The 22202-nt window shown below is 50.7% G+C and overlaps 2 protein-coding genes and 1 non-coding gene across 8 annotated transcripts in view; all 3 read right to left on the bottom strand.

Moving 5' to 3' along the window:
• Positions 1-3866, bottom strand: part of Dpp3 (dipeptidyl peptidase 3) — a 32038-nt gene extending 28172 nt beyond the window's left edge. The window contains exons 1-2 of one of the 3 annotated variants that reach the window (XM_008822273.3): positions 3801-3866; positions 2300-2574 (exon numbers count right to left, since the gene is read on the bottom strand). In XM_008822273.3, coding sequence (XP_008820495.1) covers positions 2300-2574; positions 3801-3852 — 327 coding nt within the window. In that variant the 5' untranslated portion in view covers positions 3853-3866. Of the gene's footprint in view, positions 1-2299; positions 2575-3321; positions 3344-3795 lie in introns of those variants that run through there. The other 2 variants (XM_029558179.1, XM_029558180.1) reach the window with 2 other exon arrangements.
• On the bottom strand, positions 655-760 carry LOC115068287. Its single transcript, XR_003847645.1, has one exon. It is a non-coding gene; the product is annotated as a U6 spliceosomal RNA (small nuclear RNA).
• A 4273-nt stretch (positions 3867-8139) lies between the features above and the next one.
• Peli3 (pellino E3 ubiquitin protein ligase family member 3) lies at positions 8140-17512 on the bottom strand. 4 transcript variants are annotated; one of them, XM_008822270.2, is made up of 8 exons: positions 17369-17501; positions 16102-16242; positions 15491-15562; positions 12952-13081; positions 12040-12141; positions 11132-11326; positions 10646-10834; positions 8140-9145 (listed from the first exon to the last, which is right to left on the bottom strand). In XM_008822270.2, the coding sequence occupies exons 2-8, from the start codon at positions 16239-16241 to the stop codon at positions 8576-8578; spliced, it is 1398 nt and encodes a 465-aa protein (XP_008820492.1). In that variant the 5' UTR covers position 16242; positions 17369-17501; the 3' UTR covers positions 8140-8575. The 4 variants fall into 4 exon arrangements, with proteins under 4 accessions (XP_008820492.1, XP_008820490.1, XP_008820493.1 ...); XM_008822268.2 differs by lacking the exon at positions 17369-17501 and adding an exon at positions 16730-17093; XM_008822271.1 differs by lacking the exon at positions 15491-15562 and having other exon boundaries at positions 17369-17512.
• Between the last annotated feature and the right edge of the window lie 4690 nt (positions 17513-22202).

The following is a 22202-nucleotide window of genomic DNA, read 5'->3' as shown; positions in this document are numbered from 1 at the left end:
CTTGTGGAGGACAGAAGAGGCCGTCGGATACCCTGGAACATTACGGACAGTTGTTAGCTGCCATGTGGGTGCTGGGATTTGAACTCCGGTCTTCTGCAAGAACAACCAGTGTTCTTAACTGCTAAGCCATCTCTCCAGCCCCGAGATTAGCCCTTTTAATCAGTAGATCAAGGCCTGGAGATAGAAAATGGTTACCCCAAAAACAGGCAGAAGAAACAGCACTTCAGGCCAGAAAGAAGCAATCTAATCCTTTTCCTTCCCATATACAAAACCAAGTCATAATCATGTACATTCCTGTGGGAACACAACTCAATGAAGCTGTCTTTTCATTTTTTTAAATTTTATTTATTTTGATTTATGTTATTTTTTGTTTTGGAGACAGGGTCTCACTATGTAGCCCTGGCTGGCCTGGAACTCATAATGTAGACCAAGCTAGTCTTGAACTCGCAGTGATCCACCTGCCTCTGCCTTCCCCGAGCTCTGGGATTAAAAGCGTGTGCCCCCATGCCTGGCTTGCTGAAGATTTTTTAGAAGCCAGTTTAACAGAATCTGCTCACTGTAAATGTGCAGAGCCTTCAACCCAGCATTTCTACTTCTAGAAATAGCTCTTTTTTTTTTTGTAAATATTTAATTGAATTTTTGTGTATTTCATACAAAAATATGGAGTGTTTTACAAATGTGCATGTCATCCTTACACAAGGGCCACACTAATCTTCTCTGGATTGTTCCATTTTAGTGTATGTGCTGCCAAAGCGAGCTCTAGAAATAGTTCTACTCATACAAGTACACACGCATGCTCACTGAGGCACTGTTCATAAGAAAAACTAGGCACCATCTAATATATCCAGCAATGAAAAAAAAAAAGAGAGACTAAATGGATTACAGGGCAACTGCTGAGAGGTGCTTTACAGTCAATAAAAGGAATTAAGTGGATTAATATTATATTTATTATTTTTATTTTATGTGTATGAGTGCATTGCCTCCATGAATGTAAGTGCACCTGTGTCATGCAATGCCCGTGGAGGTTAGAAGAGGGCATCGGATTCCCCTGGAACTGGAGTTACAGATGGCTGTTAGCCACCATGTGGGTGCTGGGAATTGAACCCTGGTCCTCTGCAAGAGTAGCCAGTGCTCTTAACTGCTGAGCCACCTCTCCATCCCCTTAAATGGATTAATGTATACTTCATGGAAGTTCTCCAGGACATGGTATTCAGCAAAAAAGGTAATACACAGAACACAGAGAATATGACATGAAAATTTATGCAAAAAGGTTAAACACAGCTGGGGAGCCGGCTCAGCAGGTAAGAGTGCTTGTGTGCTGAACACCCAGCACTTACATAAAAAAGCTGGGTGTGGCCACACATGCCTGTAACCCCAGAGCACTGGGGTGGGATGGGGCAAGGAGAGTGACACAGGAAGATCCCGGAACTCAACTCACTGGTGAGTCAGCCTAGCCAAACACTGGCATGCTTCAGGTTCGAAAGAAACTGTCTCAAGGGAATAGCTTCTCCTTTGGCTTCCATAAGTTCATACAGGGGCATTTGCACCCACATGCATAAATGCATACACATAACACATTCACACAAGACACAGTCATTTCACATTTTAAATACGAAGGTTAAATAAGAACCTGATATACTGTGCATGCACAGGTATTAGGTATGCAATACAAGGGAGGGAAGAGGGTGTCCACATACTAGCCACAGTGGCCACCTCTGGACAGTGAGCATGTGTGATAGTGTGTATTTTGTCTTTCAGAATGGCTGCAATGCATGGAGAACTCATACATTACTTGGCTAACAGATTCACAAACAAAACCAGAAGGCAGGAAAACACTCCACTCAGCGCCCCTTCAAGGCAGAACTGGAACTCAAACCTCCTGATTTCCACCCTGGACTCCTTCCTCTGCCTCTTCTCAACACCAGCTGCTGATTCCTTTGTTAAAATCACTGCAGCTAGCTTAGAACTATGTAACCTGGGCTGGCCTTAAACTCATAGCAATCCTTCTGAATTGGCCTCTTGGTTGCCGGGGATTAAAGATATATGACACCACACCTGGCTTGGCTCCCTGTATCAGGAAGTAGACACTGTGTAAGTGGGTTACCATAATACTAAGAGGCAGTCCATACACATACAGATCAGAGGCCTGAGGTGATGGGGGCTGGGGGTGTTCCTGATCTAGCGACCTTTAGTCTAATCCTCTATCTACTTAAAGAAAGAGATCCATGCCCCCAGATTCTGGTCCCCCATACCCTTCTAGAAGCCCCACAGGAAACCAGGCTGGCCTGTGAGAACTAACCTGATACTCCTCTTCTGTAAGGCCCTCAGCCAGGGCATGTTGGCGCAGTTGGTCAGGGTCTTGGGCACGGAAGAGGCGGCTGAGCAGAGAATAGATGTAGGGGGCCTCAGGGGAGGTCTGAAGCAGCACGGCCAGGCCTCCATACCAGGCGGCCCGTGACAGATGGTGAGCATAGAGACGTTCTGTGGGTGACAGCAGGCGGAAGGCCTCACGGCAGTCGAGGCTAGACACACCAATGTCATTGGGCAGGATGTACTGGGTATCTGCCATGGGCCCTGCCAGGAAACATCCCGGTCATCATAACCACCGCAAGGAACCCACCACCTGCACATCTGCTCTGAATTCTGATGAGCTCACATCTTCCTCCCAAAAATCCAGGAGGAAGGGAATGACACTATGGCAATACACCAAGATTCAAAGAACCAAATGGTAGCCCCTATTTTTGGTCTGCTGGTCCCTTAACATAAAAGTCTGAATCCAACAACCTAGTGTTACAGATGGGGAAAACTGAGTCTCAAAGAGGCCTCAAGCCCAGGCTGGAGAGATGGTTCAGCAGGTAAGCACACTTGCTGCTCTTGCAGTAGGTCCTGGGTTTGAGTCCTAGCACCCACATAGTGGCTAACAACCGTTTGTCAGGGTACTCAACCCCTCTTGTCTCTGTGGGCATTGCACACACAGGTACACTTACATCCAGCAGGTAAAACACTCATACACATGTAATAAAAATAAGTAAAAAATTTTTAAACTAAATTAAAAAAATTTTAAAAGAGGCCATAAGTCTTGCCTAATCGGGTCAGCATATAAACCCTTATTTCTAGACTCCCAGTCCAGGTCACTCCGTCTCCCTTCCACCTTCTCTGACTTGCTAGGCTCCTTGTTCAGAATTTTTCCAGCACTCCCACTCCACCTCCACTACTCCAAAGGACAGATGCCTGGCCTCCATCTAGATGCCCACCCCATGCTCCAACCCTGCTCCATTCCAGATTCCAAAAACTCAAACCAACTGCTTCACTTTTCCACACCTCTCTTTCCTCCTCAGTAAAATGAGTGTGCTCATGCCACCAGCTCAACAGGTGGATATGCAAATTACAAGAGGCTCAGTTGGTAGAGTGGTCGCCTAAGGGTCACAACCCATATTATAGATAGGGACACTGACACTCGAGGGCAACAACTTAGCAAAGATCAGCTCTGCTGACACCTGGGCATTCTCAATCCACGACATTCTCCACGCCCCGCCTCCCCACCCCCATGAACAGGAATTTCCACCCTCCCCACCCCCTATTCGCGAGGCTCCGCCCCAACATCACAGTCCGTGGGGGTTCGGAAGCGCGTGTAAACCATTCACTCCCCAGACATTCTCCTTGGCCTTGGAGCAGGGAGATTTGAAAGAGGCACTGAAGGGTGGGCAGAAAGGGAGGGATCATGCGGGTGTAGCCCGGCCTCGCTCCGGTCCCCTGAAGATGACACCCCGTGACCCCCAAACCAGGGTGCCGCACCTCACCTGCTGCAGCTGCTCCGTTCGCGAACTCACTTCCTGCTTCCGGCTCCCCCATTCATTGGGGCTTTGCAAGCCCCGCCCCCACCAGCCAATTGTCTGGGCCCGCGGCCCAGATGGGCGGCAGCTCCAGCCAATAGACACGCCGAGACCAGCACCTCCCTCTCCCACGCCCGCCCCGAGGCGCTACGGGTGGAGCGCTGCTGGGCCCCGGCGGCCTTGGCCTTTTGTCCGCAGGCCAGGCTAGCGGGGGATGGGGGTGCTGGCTGCTGCCTGGTCCAGGCGGAGGGGACTGTGGCGGTCCCTAAGCAGCAGGGTCCCTATGAACGCACACACACCGCTGGGGCCCTGCTCTCCACCGGGGTTTGCAGGCAGAAACCTGCACAATGGGAGGGATGTCACAGTGTGGACCCCCTCCTCCCTGGATTTGGGATTTTGGGGGTGCTGACTACTTACAAAGAATCGTGACTCCAGGGTCGGAGAGATGGCTCAGCGGTTAAGAGCACTGGGTTCGGTTCCCAGCACCCACGTGGTGCCTAACAACCATCTGGAACAACCATCTGGAACTCCAGTTCCAGAGGATCCGACGCCCTCTTCTGATCTCTTCGGCCATTGCACAACACAGATGCACTTACATATATGCAAGCAATACACTCATATGCAGAAAATAAAAAAAATTTATTGCCTGCATGTAGGTAAGTGCACCCATGTCGTGTGCAATGCCTGCGGAGGACAGAAGAGACTGTCAGATTCCCCGGAACTGGAGTTACGGACAGTTGTTAGCTGTAATGTGGGTGCTGGGATTCGAACCCGAGTCTTCTGCAAGAACAGTCAGTGTTCCTAACTGCTGAGCCATCTCTCCAGCCCCAAAATAAAAATATTTTTAAAAAAGACTCATGCTGGGCGTGGTGGTGCACGCCTTTAATCCCAGCACTTGGGAGGCAGAGGCAGGTGGATCTTTGTGAGTTCGAGGCCAGCCTGGTCTACATAGTGAGTTTCAGGACAGCTGGGGCTACAAGGAGCCCCTGTCTCAAAAAAAAAAAAAAAAAAAAAAAAAAAGACTCACGGCTCCAAGTGAGCAGGCTCTGGGCAGAGCAGGAGGTCCCAACCCACCCAGAGATGCAGGAAAGTGTTCCAAGTGCTTCACTTGTTCTCCAGTATCCTGAGCCTCAGTTTCCTCAATAGGAGGCCAGCGAGGAGCTAGTATTTTCTTGGTACTATCCAGGGTCTGATACAGACTGGTAAAACAGACTCCAGGGATGCCAAAGCAACCCAGGCTGTGGGTGAGCCTGAAATCCACCCTTAAAAGCCAGGGTAGCCTCTGTCTGGGTGGGTCTGGGTGCCCCACAGTGGGTGCAAGTGCCAGGTGCCTGATGTGGTGGGGCCTAGTGGAAAGTATTGCAGGGGATTTGGGTCAGCCTGGAGGCCGACTGAGGTGGCCTAAAGTTAATCAGGATTACCCACTGGCTGCATGACTTCAGGTAGGTCACTTGAGCTCAGTCACTTGGAATTCCAAGGACTGGTATAGGCTTCAGTAACTGTTGACTGGGTAGTGCTGCCCCCTAGGGATGTGTAAAGGGTAGGGTTTGGACTGAAATCAAGCACAGTCCTTGCCTGGCCTGTATCTAGAGTCCAATACAACCAATGTCCACCACAAGCACCAGGTTCTCACAAAGGTGCCCAAGCCCTGCTTGTTACAACAGTGCTGCTGGCTCTGATTGGTGTCATTATAAGGGGGAGTTCAATAAGTGTCCATGTCCTTAGGAAAGCCATCTTTCTGTCTTGTGCCTGTTTTTTAAAAAAATATTTTTATTTTATGTGTATGAGTGTATTGCCTGCATGTAAGTGAGTGCACCCATGTCGTGCAATGCCGCGGAGGTCGAAAAGAGCTTCGGATTCCCCTGGAACTGGAGTTAAAGACAGTTCATAGCCGCCATGTGGGTGCTGGGAATCGAACCCGGGTCCTCTGCAAGAGCAGTCAGTGCTCTTAACCACTGAGCCATCTCTCCAGCCCATGCCTCAGTTTTCATTGTCATTAGACTGGGCATAAAGTTGACTGACTCAGGTAAAAGGTAACCAGATTTTTGGGGTGATAGGGGAGCTGCCAAGGCCATCAAGGGGCAGCTCAGGCAAAGGATCCCAAGACCCAAGACTCCCAACCCAGCTGCATGATTCCATTTTATGATCTCAGTGAAAAAGAGCACTTATTGAATGAAGTCGTTTGCCAGCAGCTTGCTATAGAGGATCTCGTTTAATTCTTGCAAAACCCTGAGATAGCACATCATCGTTGAACCGACTAACAGAGGGGAAAACTGAGACTAAGGTTCTTTGATTTCCCTAAGACCGTATAGTGTATCTTCAAGAGTCCCTGAACTGAGGCGTAACCTTACTCAGACCTTCCACTGTCCTGTTCTCTCCACCTGCCCCCGCAACATGCACACGCACACAGAGCACAGTCTACTAACTAGGGTCATGACTTTCCCAGACACTCTCAACTCATTTGCTTTTGCTGCTTGAAACAGGGTCTTGCTATGTAGCCCAGGCTAGCATGGAACACACAATCCTCCTGCCTCCGCTTCCCAAATGCTGGGATTACGGGCACATGCCACCATGCCTAGTCTTAGGGACTGTCATTCCATTTAACAGCTGTGGAGTCTGAGGCTGCAAGAGCTGGCTCCTACCAATAGCACATATTATTCCCAGCACCCAGGGAAGTGCCTTGAGTTTGCCCCTCCTCCCAGAGTCAGACTTACAGCCAGAAATGAGATCAGAACATTTCCCTGCCTGGTCCCACACAGGGTCGTTAACAAGAACTGGGTAGAGTTCCATTTCTAGTGCTTTTGGGGGGGAGGGTGAAATGTTCTACACACATATTCTGCCATCCATCCCACTGTAGCTGTGTCACCTCTCCCTCCTCTCTCATGGTGGCTACCTTCTGTCCTCTCAACAGACCAGGTCTAGTCTCTCTGGCCCCAACCATGTGGCCTTGGACAGGTCCCTGTGGAATCTGTACCTCACTAAGGCTCTGGCTTCTGTCCTGAACTGAGGACAACACCCAAATCATACCTGCACTCACAGCCTTCTTTTATTTCTCTAGAAAGTCCATCTGCTTGTTTCCCTTGTTCCCCCTAAATTTGTTGGAGAGGCAACTTCATCTCAACTCTCAGTTCACAGGATGAATAGGGGTCCAGCACTGAGCTGACCTCAACAGCCGCCAAGGCCCAGCAGGAGCTAGCCGATACCCTAAGCCCAGCTCTTCTGTTGCTCTGCATATTGGTTGCTAAGCACCTTTCATGCCCTGCCCTCTCCATCCTGCAGTCTCTGTCATTCGAGATGTGGCTTTGGTGCTAGGCCATCCCAGTGCCTTCTTAGATGTCCCTAGCTGCAGAACAATTCCAGCATGTGCAGGTGACCAGTAGGACATAGTGGTCAGCTTCTGGTATTAGCCCACACATCTCCCCTCTGATTGGGAGCCCTTGCTCATTGCTGGAGCTCTGCATGGGGCCTGGCACTGAGCAGGTGTTATCTGTTCTATCTGATCTTCAGCCTCTCTATGAAACAGATTCTAAACTCTCCTGCCTCAGCCCCACCCAGCCTTAGTGTGATGGAGAGGAGCAGCTGTGGCTTCCAATCCCAGTTTGGTCACTATCTGGGACTTACAGCTAGACTGTGGCTTCATCTCTATGAATCCAAGTGGGGACACCTCTCCCTTCCCAGATCACTGTGAGGACTGAACAACAAAACCTCGGAGAAGCAAAGCCCAGGACCTGGCAAGTACTCAGTGAACGCAGTTGTAATTACTGTTAGCACAGGGTAGGGCACATGGTGGGTGTTCAGTGATAGTAGCCCTTGGGTCAGAGCCAGTGCTCTGGAGCAGGAAATCCCCCAGCTTTACTCCTGACTATCCACAGATGAGGATGTGACTCCTCCATCCAGCACAGCCACATCCTGTGCTCCATCCAGTCCTGTCTTCCCTACAGCCCACACTCCAGCATCCCCTGAATCTGATACTCCAGTGCTTCCTTACCCTGACCTGTGGGTCTGGAGGATTCCAAGCCATGGCAAAGGCTGAGCTCCTGTGCCACTTCCCATGTGAAGCCTCTCACATTCCCAAAGCCAGCAAGCAAACTGTGCTCTAGCCAGAGAATTCTCTGATCCTAACACATATGAAGATGTTCACCCTCTGAAACTCCACTAGGCAGAAAACCTGATTGTCTATGTGTCCCCTACTTGGCACCATCCAACTATGTTGGGCATCAGCAAATGCCGATCCCAGCCTGTCTACCACCCACCCATCAGTTGCTGAGGGCTGGAGGTATTGCACACATGCGGGACATGTGGATCTGTGAGGACAGCTGAGAAGCGCCATTTATAGAGCAACCCAGGGCAGCAGCAGGAAGGATGGATGTCTGTTACTGGATTGGCAGACTCAAGGCGCAGCCAGCCTAAGCTGAGAGTCAGAGGCCATGGCCCCTTCACTCCCCCAGGGGCACAGTGTAGGTGGCATGATGTGGGGCACCCCAGGAAGGGTAGGGACATGGGGCTCCCTCCATCAGCCTGGGGCAGAGCTGGTGCTGAAGTCTGATCAGTATGACTGGGGTGGAGATCTCAGGGACCCTCTTAGAGGCTAGAGTTGTGGGAGGGTCACAGCCCATCCAATGTGTCCAACTGGTGTGGCATTTGCCAGCAGGCAGAGTCCCACATGCAGAGCTCCCTCTGAACAGCAGGTGGTGGGGGACCTGGGTGGGCAGGCGGGCACAGCAGCAGGGGCTCTGGAGAGCCTAGTCTAGTGGCCCCTGGAAAATGAGGCGAACACAGCCATGCTCGCCTGTGAGCCAGGCCCCGCAAAAGGGGCAGGCTGCGTGGAAAGCATGGGTGCCATGTGGCAGTGGTGTCTGGGCCCAGTAACGGGCAGTCTTCTCAGAGCAGACATGGCCACAGGGTGCAAAAGCGTGGCTGGGTGGCCCAGGGTCCAGGCAGAGACCAGCCTCCTGGCCGAGCCACAGCGGCACATAGGGCCCAACAAGGCGGCAGAGGGGACACTCCCGTTCCTGAGGGCCCCGCTCCCGCCGGCAGCCCCAGCCGTGGTAGCCGTGGACATGGCCGCAACGGACGTAGACCCAAGGCTGTTGCTTGTCAGGTGCTGTGCGGCCACGGGCTGGACTAGGGAAGGCCAGGGTACTGAGGCCCACAGGACACTGGGGCCGAGCCGCGTTGGCTTCCTGCCGCTGGGCCTCCAGTTGCTTCAGCGTGGGTGCCCTCAGCAGCCCTGCCGGAGTGCGCCACAGCAGCGTGGCTCCGCACAGGTCGATGAGCGAGCCATCCTGCAGCACGTTGGATTCGTTTTCCACCTGCCGAAGGCAGCAGAGGCCTTAGCCTGAGAGTTCTCTAGCCCCCACACTGGGGGCCTCATCCCAGAGAAGCCAACTATCTGGTCACTGACGCTCTCTAGAGAGAACACCATGGGCCAGTAGGCCACCTGGGAGGCAAATAACAGAGAGATGCCCCCCAGTACCCACTGCTTTCATTCTCTGCAGGACCTGGGCTTTGGTGTCTTCACAGGTCAAATTGGGAGGTCTGGACCCGGGCAGGGTTTTTCTGAAATGCTTTCCAAAGCTCTCCCGTACCAACAGAAGTAGGGTAAAGCAGAGGAAAGAAATATGTTGGACGGGAAACGCCACCAAAGCAGCTGCCTGGGGATCATGGATCACAGCCATGACTCTGGGGCCCAACAGCCTGGGTTTGAATTCTGACCTCGCCATTCACTTACTCTGTGTCCCGAGAGAATAATTCAATCTCTGGGTCTTAGTGTCCTTGACCTTAAAGTGGATTCCATATCCTGGTATCTCAAGTGGGCCTCATGAAGATTAAATAAATTAATCAATACAAACACAAGGAATGGCACCTGATATATAGTGGGCACTTAAGAAATATGTGTTTGGGATGGAGAGGTGGCTCAGCAGTTAAAAGCACTTGATGCTCTTGCAGAGGACTTGGGTTCAGTTCCCAGCACCCACATGGTAGCTAACAATCACCTGTAACTCCAGTTCTAGGGTATCTTGTGCCCTCTTCTGGCCTCACCCTGGGACTACATGCACAAGGTACACTTACATGGAGGCAAAACACTCATACACATAAATAAAATTTTTTTAAAATAAATATATGTTTATGACACATTCACATGCATGGCTTTGGTTGGTTGGTTTGGTGTGGTTTTGGGGACAGGATCTTACTACATGGCCCAGGCTGGCCTAGAACTCATAATCTTCCCTTCCCACGTGTTCACACCCAAGGTGAACTCTATATAGCCCTGTCAAGGAATACGGCTAGATGTTCCTGCCTCTTTCTGGAACTCATACCCAATCCGAGTGCTCCAAACTGAAACACAAGGGGTACTTCCAGACCAGTACTGTAAAAAACTACCCTTTCCTTCTGGGAGAGAAAACCATGGAGCTTGCCTGAATGTGACAGACGCACTACAGGCTGCCAGCACTGTAGACTATAAACTGCTCACACAGGCCCAGCGTCACCCTCATAAGAGGGTGTGATTTTTTTAAAGCTGCCAGCAGCCTGAAAGCCATTTGGTTCTAAATGGTGCATCTGGGTGGTCTGATTTCAAATCACCCTGTGGATCCCCAGCAATATAAAGCTATGCTTGGGGACCCTGCTCTGGTCCTCTCTGTGGGGTAAGTTACAGGTGTCAAGAACTCCCTGGGCCTGAGGCTCACCAGACGGAGCCTGTTGGGGCTCTCTTGGAGACAAGAACTGTACGTCATCTTCTGGCCTGGAAGGGAGAGGGACAGACTGTGAGGGCCTGGGAAGGATGGGGTGAGAGGGAGCAGGCCACCTACCAGCTTCCCCCGCTGCTGGGCTGAGCGGCTGTCCCGCAGCGTGTACACATTTCCGCAGACAGATATCTCTCGCCAAACACCTGGGGCTGAGTCCTCAGAGAAGCCGCCCGCTGGGTGCATCACCAGAACACCATTGGTCGTCAGGCCATCCATCAGGCCATCAGGAGTCCTCCATTTGGCTGCCCGCTCCTAGGACCACATAAGATAAGTTCATAACCCCAGAAGCTTCCAGAAAGCTGCATGCCAGAGGTGCTGACCTCTACCTTCAAGTTCTGAGGCTGCCCAGGGGATTTCAGGACTCGACATCACTTGACCTCTCTGCACCTTCCTTTGCTCCTTTGAGAAGTGGGCTGCTAACCTCTGCCAGAGTCATGCCCAGGATATCTATGGGCTGCCCCATCACTCTAGGCTACAGCATCTCCCCAGTCTATGCTCCCCTCAGCTCACTCTGATGAAGAGTTAGCCCTGCCTTGGGGGCTCACTCACCCCAAGGAAGATGTTGCTAGAAGCATCGAAGCCAGCCGCATAGATGCAGGCAGTATAGGGTGGCCGTCGGTCACAGAGGATGCGGCAGGCATAGCGGGAGATGGTGCTTTGGGCAGAAGGGCCCTCTGTGGCCCCTCCTCCAGGAGATGTGTCTGTTACCACAAAGTCAATCATGTTTTCAGTAGAGCGGCCAATCTGCAAGGAAGGTGAGGGCAAGAACGTGTGCGTGGGCCAATTTCACAAGTTTCTCACCAAGTGTCTCTGTAGCCACCAAACAATGAAGCAGGTAGACTCGAGGAGAAGTAGGCACATCACAACTCCTTCAATTTTAGGGTGCATATGTGGCTTCTCCATATTCAATCACACACACACATGTGGTGTAGAGCTTCTGCTCTGTGACCCCACAGCTCTAAGGAACACTGCATTCAATAAAAACTAGCTCACTTGCTGATACACTGATAATAAAGTAATATCTTGGAATAGTAGCAGCAAATTATGTAGTTTTAGTATGAATTTATTATAGGTCAAGTATGTGCAAGACCTCAGTTTATCTTCCTGTGGGGAGGGTGGTTTCCCATGGGAAAACAAGCCTCAGAGATGTTAAATGACTCTTACCAAAAATCACCCAATCATAAATGACAGAGCTGGTAACTGAACCCAAGCATGACGAGGTTCCTTGTACCCTAAACATCAAGGCTGTCTCTAGGTGTCTTGACAAGACACTGTCTTGCTACTGACTGTAAAGTTAGCAGCCCAGGCTGAGGTATCATACTTCCCTGGCTGAAGGGCAGTCAACCAGTGACTGTCCAGGAACATCTTTCTCAGGGCCTCTAGGCTGCGTGGCCTAACCCTCAACACCTTCAGAGCTCGAGCTGGGAGGCGGGAGGCTCAAGGCTCCCTGGACATACCTGGAACATGTCTGTGTCACTGTCATGTGTGTACTCCACTATGACCGAGTGGCTCCGGGACAGTGTATATGAGATGCTGTGCTGGCCTCGGTTACTCAGAGCCTGGTAAAGAGAAAACAGTCATTTCCCAGAGTATATGAGGGATATGAACTTTTGAGTCAGGAAGGGGTGGCTCCCTCCTGTATAAAGGGGACTATATAGAAAGAGCTATTTGTGGTTTTCCTTGTTGAACCCCCTAGGCTGATGCACTTACTGCTCCCATTTTACAGCTGGGAACTGCAGATCAGAGGCAACAACTGGAAACAGCAGAGGTTGATGTCTCCCCAGCCCTATAAAGCCAAACTCTCCCCTTTGGCATTGTTGTGTGAATGTCATGTTTGGAGACCTGGATGTCTCTAAAAATGATGCTGATCATTTCCAACCAATGAATGGTGTCTGGCAGTCAAGGAATTCTTTTGCAATCTGTTAGGGACTGGGGGCACACTGCAAAGGATTTCCATTATCACTATTTTAATGCGGTGTGTGTGTGTGTGTGTGTGTGTGTGTGTGTGTGTGTGTACATGCTGTGTGCTAACAGAGGCCATCGGGTGTCGTCTTCTTCTACTCTGCTTCATTCCTTTGAGACAAGGTCTCTCACAGAACCTAGGGCTCAGGCGTGTTTGGACTAGGCTGATGGCCAACAAGCCTCAGTAGTCCTCCTGTCTCTGCCCTCCACAGTCCTGTAGTCACAGGGCACATGTGGCCATACTTGGCTTTTATTAAATCAGTGCTAGGGATTCAAACTCAGGTTCTCATGCTTGCACAGCAAGCACTCTACCAACGAGCCATGGGCAGGTAAGTCTAGGAAAGCCAAAGACCTGCTCTGGCCCACAGAAGGCAGGGTGGCACCCAGTCTATTAGGATACTGCTTGCCTTGGAGACAAGTGGTGTAGAGATGTGGTGCATGACGTCTGGCTTCACTCCGTTGGCATGTGGCCGGCGGCTCAATGCCAGGCGGCTTCGGCGGCGGCCCTTGTCCCCACTTGCCAGACATCCATTATAACTGTGGATGGTGGGGGGTTGAGAAGAGGAAGTAGTAGGAAGAAACAAAGAAAGAGAATGTGAGCCCCTGAGAAACTTGGCGACTCTGAGCCAATCCTACTCTGACAAACACTAGGACCAGCCAGAGCTAGAGGAGCCCATGTTAGCAAACTGGTGCATTGAGGGGTAAGGGTAGGGTCTCTCCTTCAATTAGCCAAGTGTTCCCTGGATGCCTGAGCTGTGCCTGGGCAGGTGCTGGGGTAGTAGAGGTGATGTACCACAATCAGGTTTGTGTCCTCTGTAGAGGAGAGGACCCAGCTTCTCAAGGAACCCAGGTGCTGCCTGCCATGACCCAGGCATAAATGAAGTATACTCCAGGCCCAGAGGCAGGAGGGGGGAATAATGACCCCAGGACCAAGGTTCTAGGAAATGGAGCACCTATACTGGACCTTAAAGAAGTGCAAGGGCTACACCTGTGGCAAAGGATCATTTGGTACACAACTACCAGAAAAGACAAATGGAGGAAAAACAGCCCCTAGTCTATTCCCTCCATATCTCTACACATGCCCAATTTCCACCTTCCTCCCCAGCTTTATTCAGAGGAAATGACCATGAGAAGGAAAGACGGAGTGAGTCATAGCCCTGATTGCTGCCATGGACTGCTGCCTTTGTTGCCGGTCCTTCACATTATTAATTATCTAATGGAATCTGCGCAACGTCCTGCAAGGCAAGTTGTCTTTCTTCCAATCTTAGGAATTAGACAAATCGAGGCTCAGGGGGGTAAAGTGACTTGCCTCAGGCTAGTAAGTGAAAAAAAAAAATTCTATGTTGAAGCTCAAGTCTGCCAGATACCACACTTGCAGAAGTCCTTTAAGATGGAAGACCCACTCTGAGCTAAGGCCCTAAGATTGGCAGGTTTTGGTAAGACCCGGGTTTAGTGATCTGAGTGGTCAAGTACAGTAGAGATAAACACCAGGCTAAGAATATTGCTCCGTAAGTAGTAAGGAGCCATAGAAAGCTTTAGAGCAGGACATAAACAGCTTTCTAAATAACTGCCAAATACAGGGCTGGCGGGGGTGTAGTTCAATTGGTAGAGAGCTTGCCTAGCATGCATGAGGCCCTGGGTTCAATTCCTAGCACCACATAAGTGGGGTGTGGTGGCACATACCTATAATCCTAGCACTTGAGAGGTTGAGGTAGGAGGATCAAGGTCATCCCCTAGCTATACCAGGAGATGGAGGCTAGCCTGGGCTACATGAGACCCTGTCTTGAAGAAAGAAAGAAAGAAAGAAAGAAAGAAAGAAAGAGAGAGAGAGAAGAAAGAAAGAAAGAAAGAAAGAAAGAGAGAGAGAAGAAAGAAAGAAAGAAAGAAAGAAAGAAAGAAAGAAAGAAAGAAAGAAAGAAAGAAAGAAAGAAAGAAAGAAAGCTGCCACATACAGAAAAGGACCACTTAAAAAATCTCTTAGTGAGGTTAAAATCCAGATTTTCTGACCCCCATCTGTATAGATTCTGCCTACATGGATGTGGCGTTCCTGTCTGTGTCTTTTCTCTCCTCTCCCTTTCCCTCTCTTTTCTTTTTGGCAATTTTGGGACTGGATCTCATGTTGCCCAGGATGGCCTCCAACTTACTATATAGCTACGACTGGCCTTGATCCTCCTATCTCTACCTCCTGAGTGCTGGGACTACAGGCATGTGCCACCACTCTGAGCTCAATGTGTGGTTTCAATGTGTTCTCCAGTGGCTCTGATGTACAGCCTGAGGGGGCTTCCCTGCTCTGCAGAGGACAGGGGGCTGTCAGTAGGTCTTGGTCTCCTTATTCTGAAGTCTCCTCCATCAGTGACCTTGCCCTCAGATAGAAATCCAGCCCTTCTTTCAGGGCGTAAAGCAGCTGCTTTTCAGATGTAAGCACCCCTGTGAGGATCAGTTCCTTTGCTCTTCTAAGCTGTTCTTCAGTATGAGCTAAGGCAGGCCTAGAGGAAGCCAGGTCAGGACCCAGGCTGAGGACTCACAGGGGCCTGGCACACATTCTGGCTCTTCCACCTATCACACAACCTCTGTAAAACAGAGCTCATTTTTCAAGACCTATTTGGAAGGTTGATTTTGAGAACTAACAAGGTAAAGTCTTACAATGCTTGGCAGAATTTGGCATCATTACAGCAAGCTCTTGCTATGAGTTAGCTATTATTGTTACTTGAGAAATAAAAGGCAAGGTGGCACATAGGCATCAACAAATAGGACTGATGGCAGAGATGCAAGGTACAGGGATCCAGGCAGACAAAGACCAGGAAGGGATAAGGTCTGTCCAGCCATCAAGTCCCATCACTTTATAGCCTTGGTTTTCCCATCTGTAGTGAGGGTGAGCTGCAGCTTAGTGGCAGCACACTATATAGTAAGGAAGACCTGGGTTCAAATCCCAGCCCTGCCACTTACCAGCTGTATGCCCCTGGGCCAGTCACTTCCCCTCTCTGAGCCTCGGTTTCCTCACCTCCTTCCTCACAGCATCTTTGTGAAGATTGAAATGAAATAATGTCCATGAAAGGGCCTAGCACAGCCTGCCTCCCAGAACACTTGGTACGTGCTGGGTACTATTCTATGTACTTTACGGAAATCATTCCTTCCTTCTGATAACCCTTTGAATTAATATCCGTTTTCAAAATGGGAAACAGAGGCACGGGAAAAGTTCAGCAAGTTACAGAAGCAAGATTAGGACCAAGCAGTTTTGTATAAAACCAGAGTTCTCTACTCCATACCACACACAGTAGGTGCTTTACACAAGGCAGCTGATGTGTTGCTTTTTTCTCATCTGGTCAGAAACTCCATTGGGCAGCCAAGAATTGCCTCGAGAATTTATGAGAAACAGGAAAAATACCTAATTATGAACTGAGGTGGGTCTAGTCTTTTATCCAGGAAGGTGACAACAGACAAAGGGGGCCCGGAGTGGGGAGAGGGAGCAGAGCTGGGGCCATCATTGTTTGGGCTGATCTGAGGGGTGATGTGGGGGTTTACCCGATGCCCGCCACTCCTGGACTATGGAGGCTCACCCCAGAACGATGAGTTCACCATACTTGATGGGCTCCTCGCCTGGCTGTGCTTCTTCACCTGGAGAAGAGCCTTTGTTCCCTGGGTGTTGGAGGTCTGAGGTTCGAGGGGCCCCCACTTCAGGGTTTCCTTCCAGCACCATTCTGAGCACAGTGGGAGAAGAGAAAAGAGCTTTGAGGCTTCCCACCCCAAGTTCTTGCAATTTCAATCTCTGGTTAACTGCAAGGCCCCTCAGGCTAAGGCAAGAGTGATCTTTCACCTCCATCTTTCCTAAACTGTCCAGATTGCTGGGATACCAAGGAGGAAGAGGGATGGAACAGAGCCAAGAAACGGTTGTGGCAGAGCTAGAGGGTCATGATATTTGATGGGGCTAGTGGGATGCACCAACTTTGGGTGGTTAAAGGCTGCTTTGTGGTCAGGGCCCAAGTCTGGAATGTGCTTGGAAGAGGGGCAACTAGGATTTGGGGAACCTTAGCTCTAGACTGAAGACTTAGTTCCTGGCTTACACTCTTAACCCCAAGACCTCTGAGTTACTGTCAGCTTTTGGATCTATGTGCCCCTCTGCAGGTCTAAGCCTCTGTCCCTCTGTCTCTCAATGACTCTCTGTCCTCCCAGCACTGTCCTTTTTACCTTTTCTCTTTCCCTTCCTCTACTCGCCTCTTCACCTGCCTGCCTGCCTGCCAACTTCGCCATCCACCAGACTCAGTCTCCCCATTTTGGCCTGGCACTGCAGGCGGGCCTCGGGATCCCTTCTGGGTGCGCATCCCCCTCGCTCCTTCCCTCCCTCAGGTGTCTGTCTGCGGTCCCCAGGCTTCCCAGGTCCCTGGAGGCCTGTGGGGGCGGAGCTCCCCCCGCTCCAGCCCAGGCTGCAGTAGAGCGCATCTCCCGAAGGCGGTCTGTTTGGAAAACATCCCCAGCGCTGGAGGGTCTCGCGGAGGCAGGCCCGCACCCCGCACCCGGGACGGGCACAATGACCGCCCGGCGCATACGCAGATATACCGGCGGCCCCCGGCCGCTGCGCGCGCACGCAGAAGGTCCCGCACACCCCCAGGCCGGCGGGCAGTGCCCAGACGGGCGCAGCACACCCCGGACCTGCTACCGCAGGGACGCGCCCACGCGCAAACAGCCCCGGACGCCAGCCCTCCGACCCACCAGCCCTCGGACCCACCACCCCAGCCACCCCTTCCACCCCCGCCACCCCAGACACGCAAACACGCCCCCCGCGCCCGCCCGGCGCAGCCCCCGCCCCCTCCGCCTGGGCGGCCTCACCTGGCGGCGCTCCGGGTCTGGCTAGGCGCTGCCCCCTCCTCGCCTCACCCCTGCTCGGCCCGGGGCCGCTGCGGCGGGATGGCACCGGCCAACGGCTGCTCGGTGCTGCCTCGTCACGGGGACACCCGGGGCCAGGGGGGAGGGGGGAGGAGAATGAACGCCCCGCCCCTTACCAAACCACGCCCGCCAACATATGCCACGCCTCATAGAGCCCCGCCTCCTGCGGCTTAGCCAGCCTAGCTCTAGTTGGGGGAGCCGAGCTGTCCAGGAGGCCACGCCCCCTTCCCAGGCACCGCCCCTGGCCCCAAGGAAGTCCCGCCCACCGTCCTGTCTTGGAGGGACTACCTCGCCCCTCCTAGCTGGCTGAGGGACACCCTTTCCTTTGCAAGACCCCCTTCCCCCATTCCGGGCTCCTGATAGTTCATCCCCATATCCAGGGACCCCGAGTTTCTCTCGGAGACTGGCGCCCCGTCTTCTCTGTAAACCTGGAGGCGCTTTTCCCCAACATTAGGTCCGGTGACTCCCTACCTCCTGCTCCGAGCCCCCGCCTCCCACAGAATTAGAGAGAAGCCGGAGGAGGGGGCGCGGCGAGAAAAGGGAAGGGAACCACTAGAGGAGGGTGTGTGTCACCCGCAGAGGGTCCGGAAAGCCGCTGCGGTTGTCCTGAGTGCAGATCAGTCTTCCAGCTCAGCTCGGTCACTTTCTCTTTATAACGTTCAGTGGGTCCAGAGACACCCACCGCTTCCCTCCCCTCCCACCAGGATGCATTTACCGTTTGCAAAGCCTCAAAGAAAAGCAGATGTTTGGGGCCTCTCAGCCTCTCTGAGCCACAAGTTTGCAAAAAAAAAAATTCTACCAGTCTGTACCTGGATCTCTGCGCTGAATTTGAACAAATTAAATCCTTTAATCCCTGGGAGGCAGGCACAGTAATTGCCACCCCCCTTTTTTCCCCTGAGAAGGAAACAAATCACAAAAATGGCTTGCTCCTGGTTCTTTTGCCAAAGAGGGGAGCAAAAGGGGATCCCGGCTGGGGCTTCATACAGCTGAGTGAGCACTTTACCACTGTCCAATATCTTCAGCCCTTGAACTTCTGACTTTGAGAGTTGTCATCAGCTAGAGATGGCAGGGTGGAGAGAGGCTCAGAGGAAAAACATACCTGCACCACATGAGCCCTCTACTCATCCAGAGGAAGTAGCCTCTGGACCAAACAGCCTTTAACCCCAGAGGAAGCTGAGAATGTCTTTGAACTGATTCTCCATCTCCCAAGTGCTGGGATTACAGGTGTCTACCACCACTCATGGTTTAATTAGTGCTGAGGATCGAACCCAGGACTTCACGGGGGCCAAACAAGTTTCCTACCAAGTAAGCTATAGCCCTAGTCCAAACCCTGAGTTTGAAGTGTATGTTTTATGAGGAAATCAAGGATCAGTGCACAGAGGAGGTGGCCCTCGATGTCTACCATAAAGGATGAGTGGGAGTTTGTCCACACATTCCTGACAGGAAGCATCTGCTAAGCCGCTTCCCACTCAACTTGTTATGTGTGAAGCTCCCAATCTCCCAGACCCCTGGGCCCCACCACATCCACTCCAGTAAACTCCCACACCTAAAAACAAGTGAAGATATCAACTGCTTGGCCCAGTAGCCTGAAAAGCAGCCACAGAAAGGCACCCATTGGTCAAACAGGAACTGCTCTAGAAGCCACCAGGCAGAAAGCCATCCAGTGGAAGATAGTTTCCCACCCCAAAGGCCTATAGTACTGAGGCAGTCTTACAAGTTCCCCTGTATACACCACCCTTCAACATACTATGTGCCAGGGCAGGCCCTCAATGACCATTATTATAGCCCTCAGTTTACATATGAAGAAATTGAGTTTCAGAGGAGAGAAGCTTGCTCCAGGTCAGACAATGTGGAGCTGACAACTGAAGCCTCATTCGTACCACCTGCCACCAGACTGCAGCGGGGAAGGACTGAGAGATTGCCAAGACTCAAAAGAGACTGGTTTCTTCTAGGTTATGGTACTGAGTACACCAGACCCCAGCATTGCCAAGGTAAGGGAGAGGAAGGAAGGGCTGGGACATGGCCAACTTGGCCATAGATGCCCTCCAAGCTTGGCTTCGGGATCTAAATCCAGAAACTTGAGCAGTTCCTCCTCTTCCTGGTTTAAAACAAATATTTTATGTATTATTATTATTTTGGGGAGGGGTTTTGAGACAGTGTCTCCCTGTAGCTCCAGCTGGCCTGGAACTCACTATGTAGACCAAGCTGGCCTTGAACTCACAGAGATCCACCTGCCTCTGCCTCCCAAGTGCTGCAGTTCCTGTTTGTTTGTTTCTAATTTATGTATTATTTTTATTTTCTATATATGAGTGTATTGCCTCCATGTACGCAAGTGCACCCATGTCATGTAACACCTGCAGAGGTCAGAAGAGGGCATCAGATCCTCTGGAACTGGAGTTATGGATGGTGGTTAGCCACAATGTGGGTGCTGGGAACCGAACCCAGATCCTGTGCAAGAGCAGCCAGTGCTCTTGACCACTGAATAGGAGGCTAAAGCGGCTTGCCCACCCCCGTTTTTGAGAAAGGGTCTCACTATACAGTATTGGTGGCATGGAACTCACTTTGTATACCAGGCTGTTTTCAAACTCACAGCGATCCACCCACCTCTGCCTCCAAGCACTGGGACTGAAGGTATGAGCCATCATGCCTGGCAAGTTTGAGCTTCTTACTCAGTCTAGGCCTTAGTTTTTTTTACTTGTAAAATGAGAATATAAAGCTGGGTTACATAGTGAGACCCTGTCACTCAAATGAACATTATGGTGGGCCTGGTGGCACAGTCCTGGAATCCCAGCAACTTGAGAGTTCAAAGCCTTCCTAAGCAGCATAGTGAGAGCTTGTCTCAAAATAAAAAGCAAAAAAGAGGGGTTGGATACAGCCCAGTGGTAAAATTCACGTGAGGCCCTACGTTCAGTTCTCTGGTACTATTAAATAAAATAAAAAGAAAGTTTCTCTTTCTTTTTTCTTTCTTAGTTTCTGTTTTTATTTTTCTTTGTGTAGCCCAGCCTGGTCTCAAACTGACCACATAGCCAAGCATAATTATTCCTCAAATTCCTGATCCTGCCTTGATCTCACAAGTGCTGGGATTACAGGCATGGGCCACCATGCCCAGACTTTACAGCCCATATGTTTGCTTCAACTTCATACCATACTTTTTTGAAAGTCTTCTGAATTTGGGGGCTGGAAAGATGGTTCAGTGGTTAAGAGCACTGACTGCTCTTCCAGAGGACCTGAGTTCGCTTCCCATCACCCACATGGCAGCTAATAACCATCTATAACTCCAGTTCCAGGGGATCTGACACTCTCTCTGACCTCCGGAGGTACTGCAGGACATGGGTGCAGTTATACACATGCAGGCAATATACTCATACACATAAAATAATAATAATAATTAATAATAATAGTGTTCTAAATTTGATCTTTTCCCAGAAAGCATTTCTTTTTTAATATTTAATTTAATTAATTAATTTATTTTTGGTCTTTTTGAGACAGGGTCTCCCTGTAGCCCCAGCTGTCCTGGAACTCACTATGTAGACCAGGCTGGCCTGAAACTCACAGAGATCCACCTGCCTCTGCTTCCCGAGTGCTGGGATTAAAGGCGTGCGCCACTGCACATGGCTATATTTTATTGTTTTTTTATGTGTATTCGTGTGTTGCCTGTATGTAAGTAAGTACACCCATGTCTTGCAATGCCCGAGGAAGACAGAAGAGGCTGTTGGATCCTCTGGAACTGGAGTTATGGACAGTTAGCTGCCATGTGGGTGCTGGGATTTGAACCCAGGTCTTCTGCAAGAATACCCAGTGTTTTTAACTGCTGAGTCATCTCTTCAGCCCCACAGACTCCTTTTTTTTTTTTTTGGTCTTTTTGAGACAGGGTCTCCCTGTATCCTCAACTGAACTTGCTACATAGACCAGGCTGGTCTTGAACTCACAATGATCCACTTGCTTCTGCCTCCCAAGTGCTGGGATTAAAGGTGTGAGCCACCAGAGTAAGCTGGCTGAATCAGTGATCTCTGAGTTCAAGTGAGAGAACCTGCCTCAATACTTAAGGGGAGGAAGACAGTCGACTTCAACCTCTGGCCTCCACATGCACACATATGTGTACCCCCCACATGAACATGTGTACATATTTGCACACTATCATACACATACACAGGCAAAACAAAATTAAAAGAGTCAGGCATAATGGCACACACCTTTAGTCTTAGCACTAAAGAGGCAGAGGCAGGAGGATTTCTGTGAGTCTGAGCCCAGCCTGGTCCATATAGAAAGTTCCAGGTCAGCCACTGCTACAGAGTGAGACTGTGTCTCAAAAAACAAAAACAAAATGAAACAAAAAAACCCACAAAAAAATAAAAGAAAAAAGAAAGACTTGACACGGGGTTGGGGAAATGGTCTAGTTTGTAAAGTACCCTCTGTGTGCAAGTATGAAAACCCGAGTTAGGATCCCCAGCACCCACGTAAAAAAGCTGGGCACAATGTGAAAAAACACAGTTGAGTCTAACAGTGCACATCAGTAACCCAGGCTCAGTGAGAGACTCTATCTCAAAAAATAAATTGAAGCATCATTAGTAAAGACACCTGACATCAATCTCTGTCCCCTACACTTGGGTGCACACATACGAATGAGCATCTGCACAGATGTACATACACACGCACATACCCACATGAATAAATACACCACACACACACACACACACACACACACACACACACACACACACACACACACACACATAGCCTAGCCCAACACTCTACATATACCAAGGATGTGCGCTCA

Source organism: Nannospalax galili, unplaced genomic scaffold, assembly GCF_000622305.1.
Source record: "Nannospalax galili isolate Female #2095 unplaced genomic scaffold, S.galili_v1.0 scaffold1328, whole genome shotgun sequence".
Lineage (NCBI taxonomy): Eukaryota > Metazoa > Chordata > Mammalia > Rodentia > Spalacidae > Nannospalax > Nannospalax galili.
This window is presented reverse-complemented; position numbering and strand designations above follow the sequence as displayed.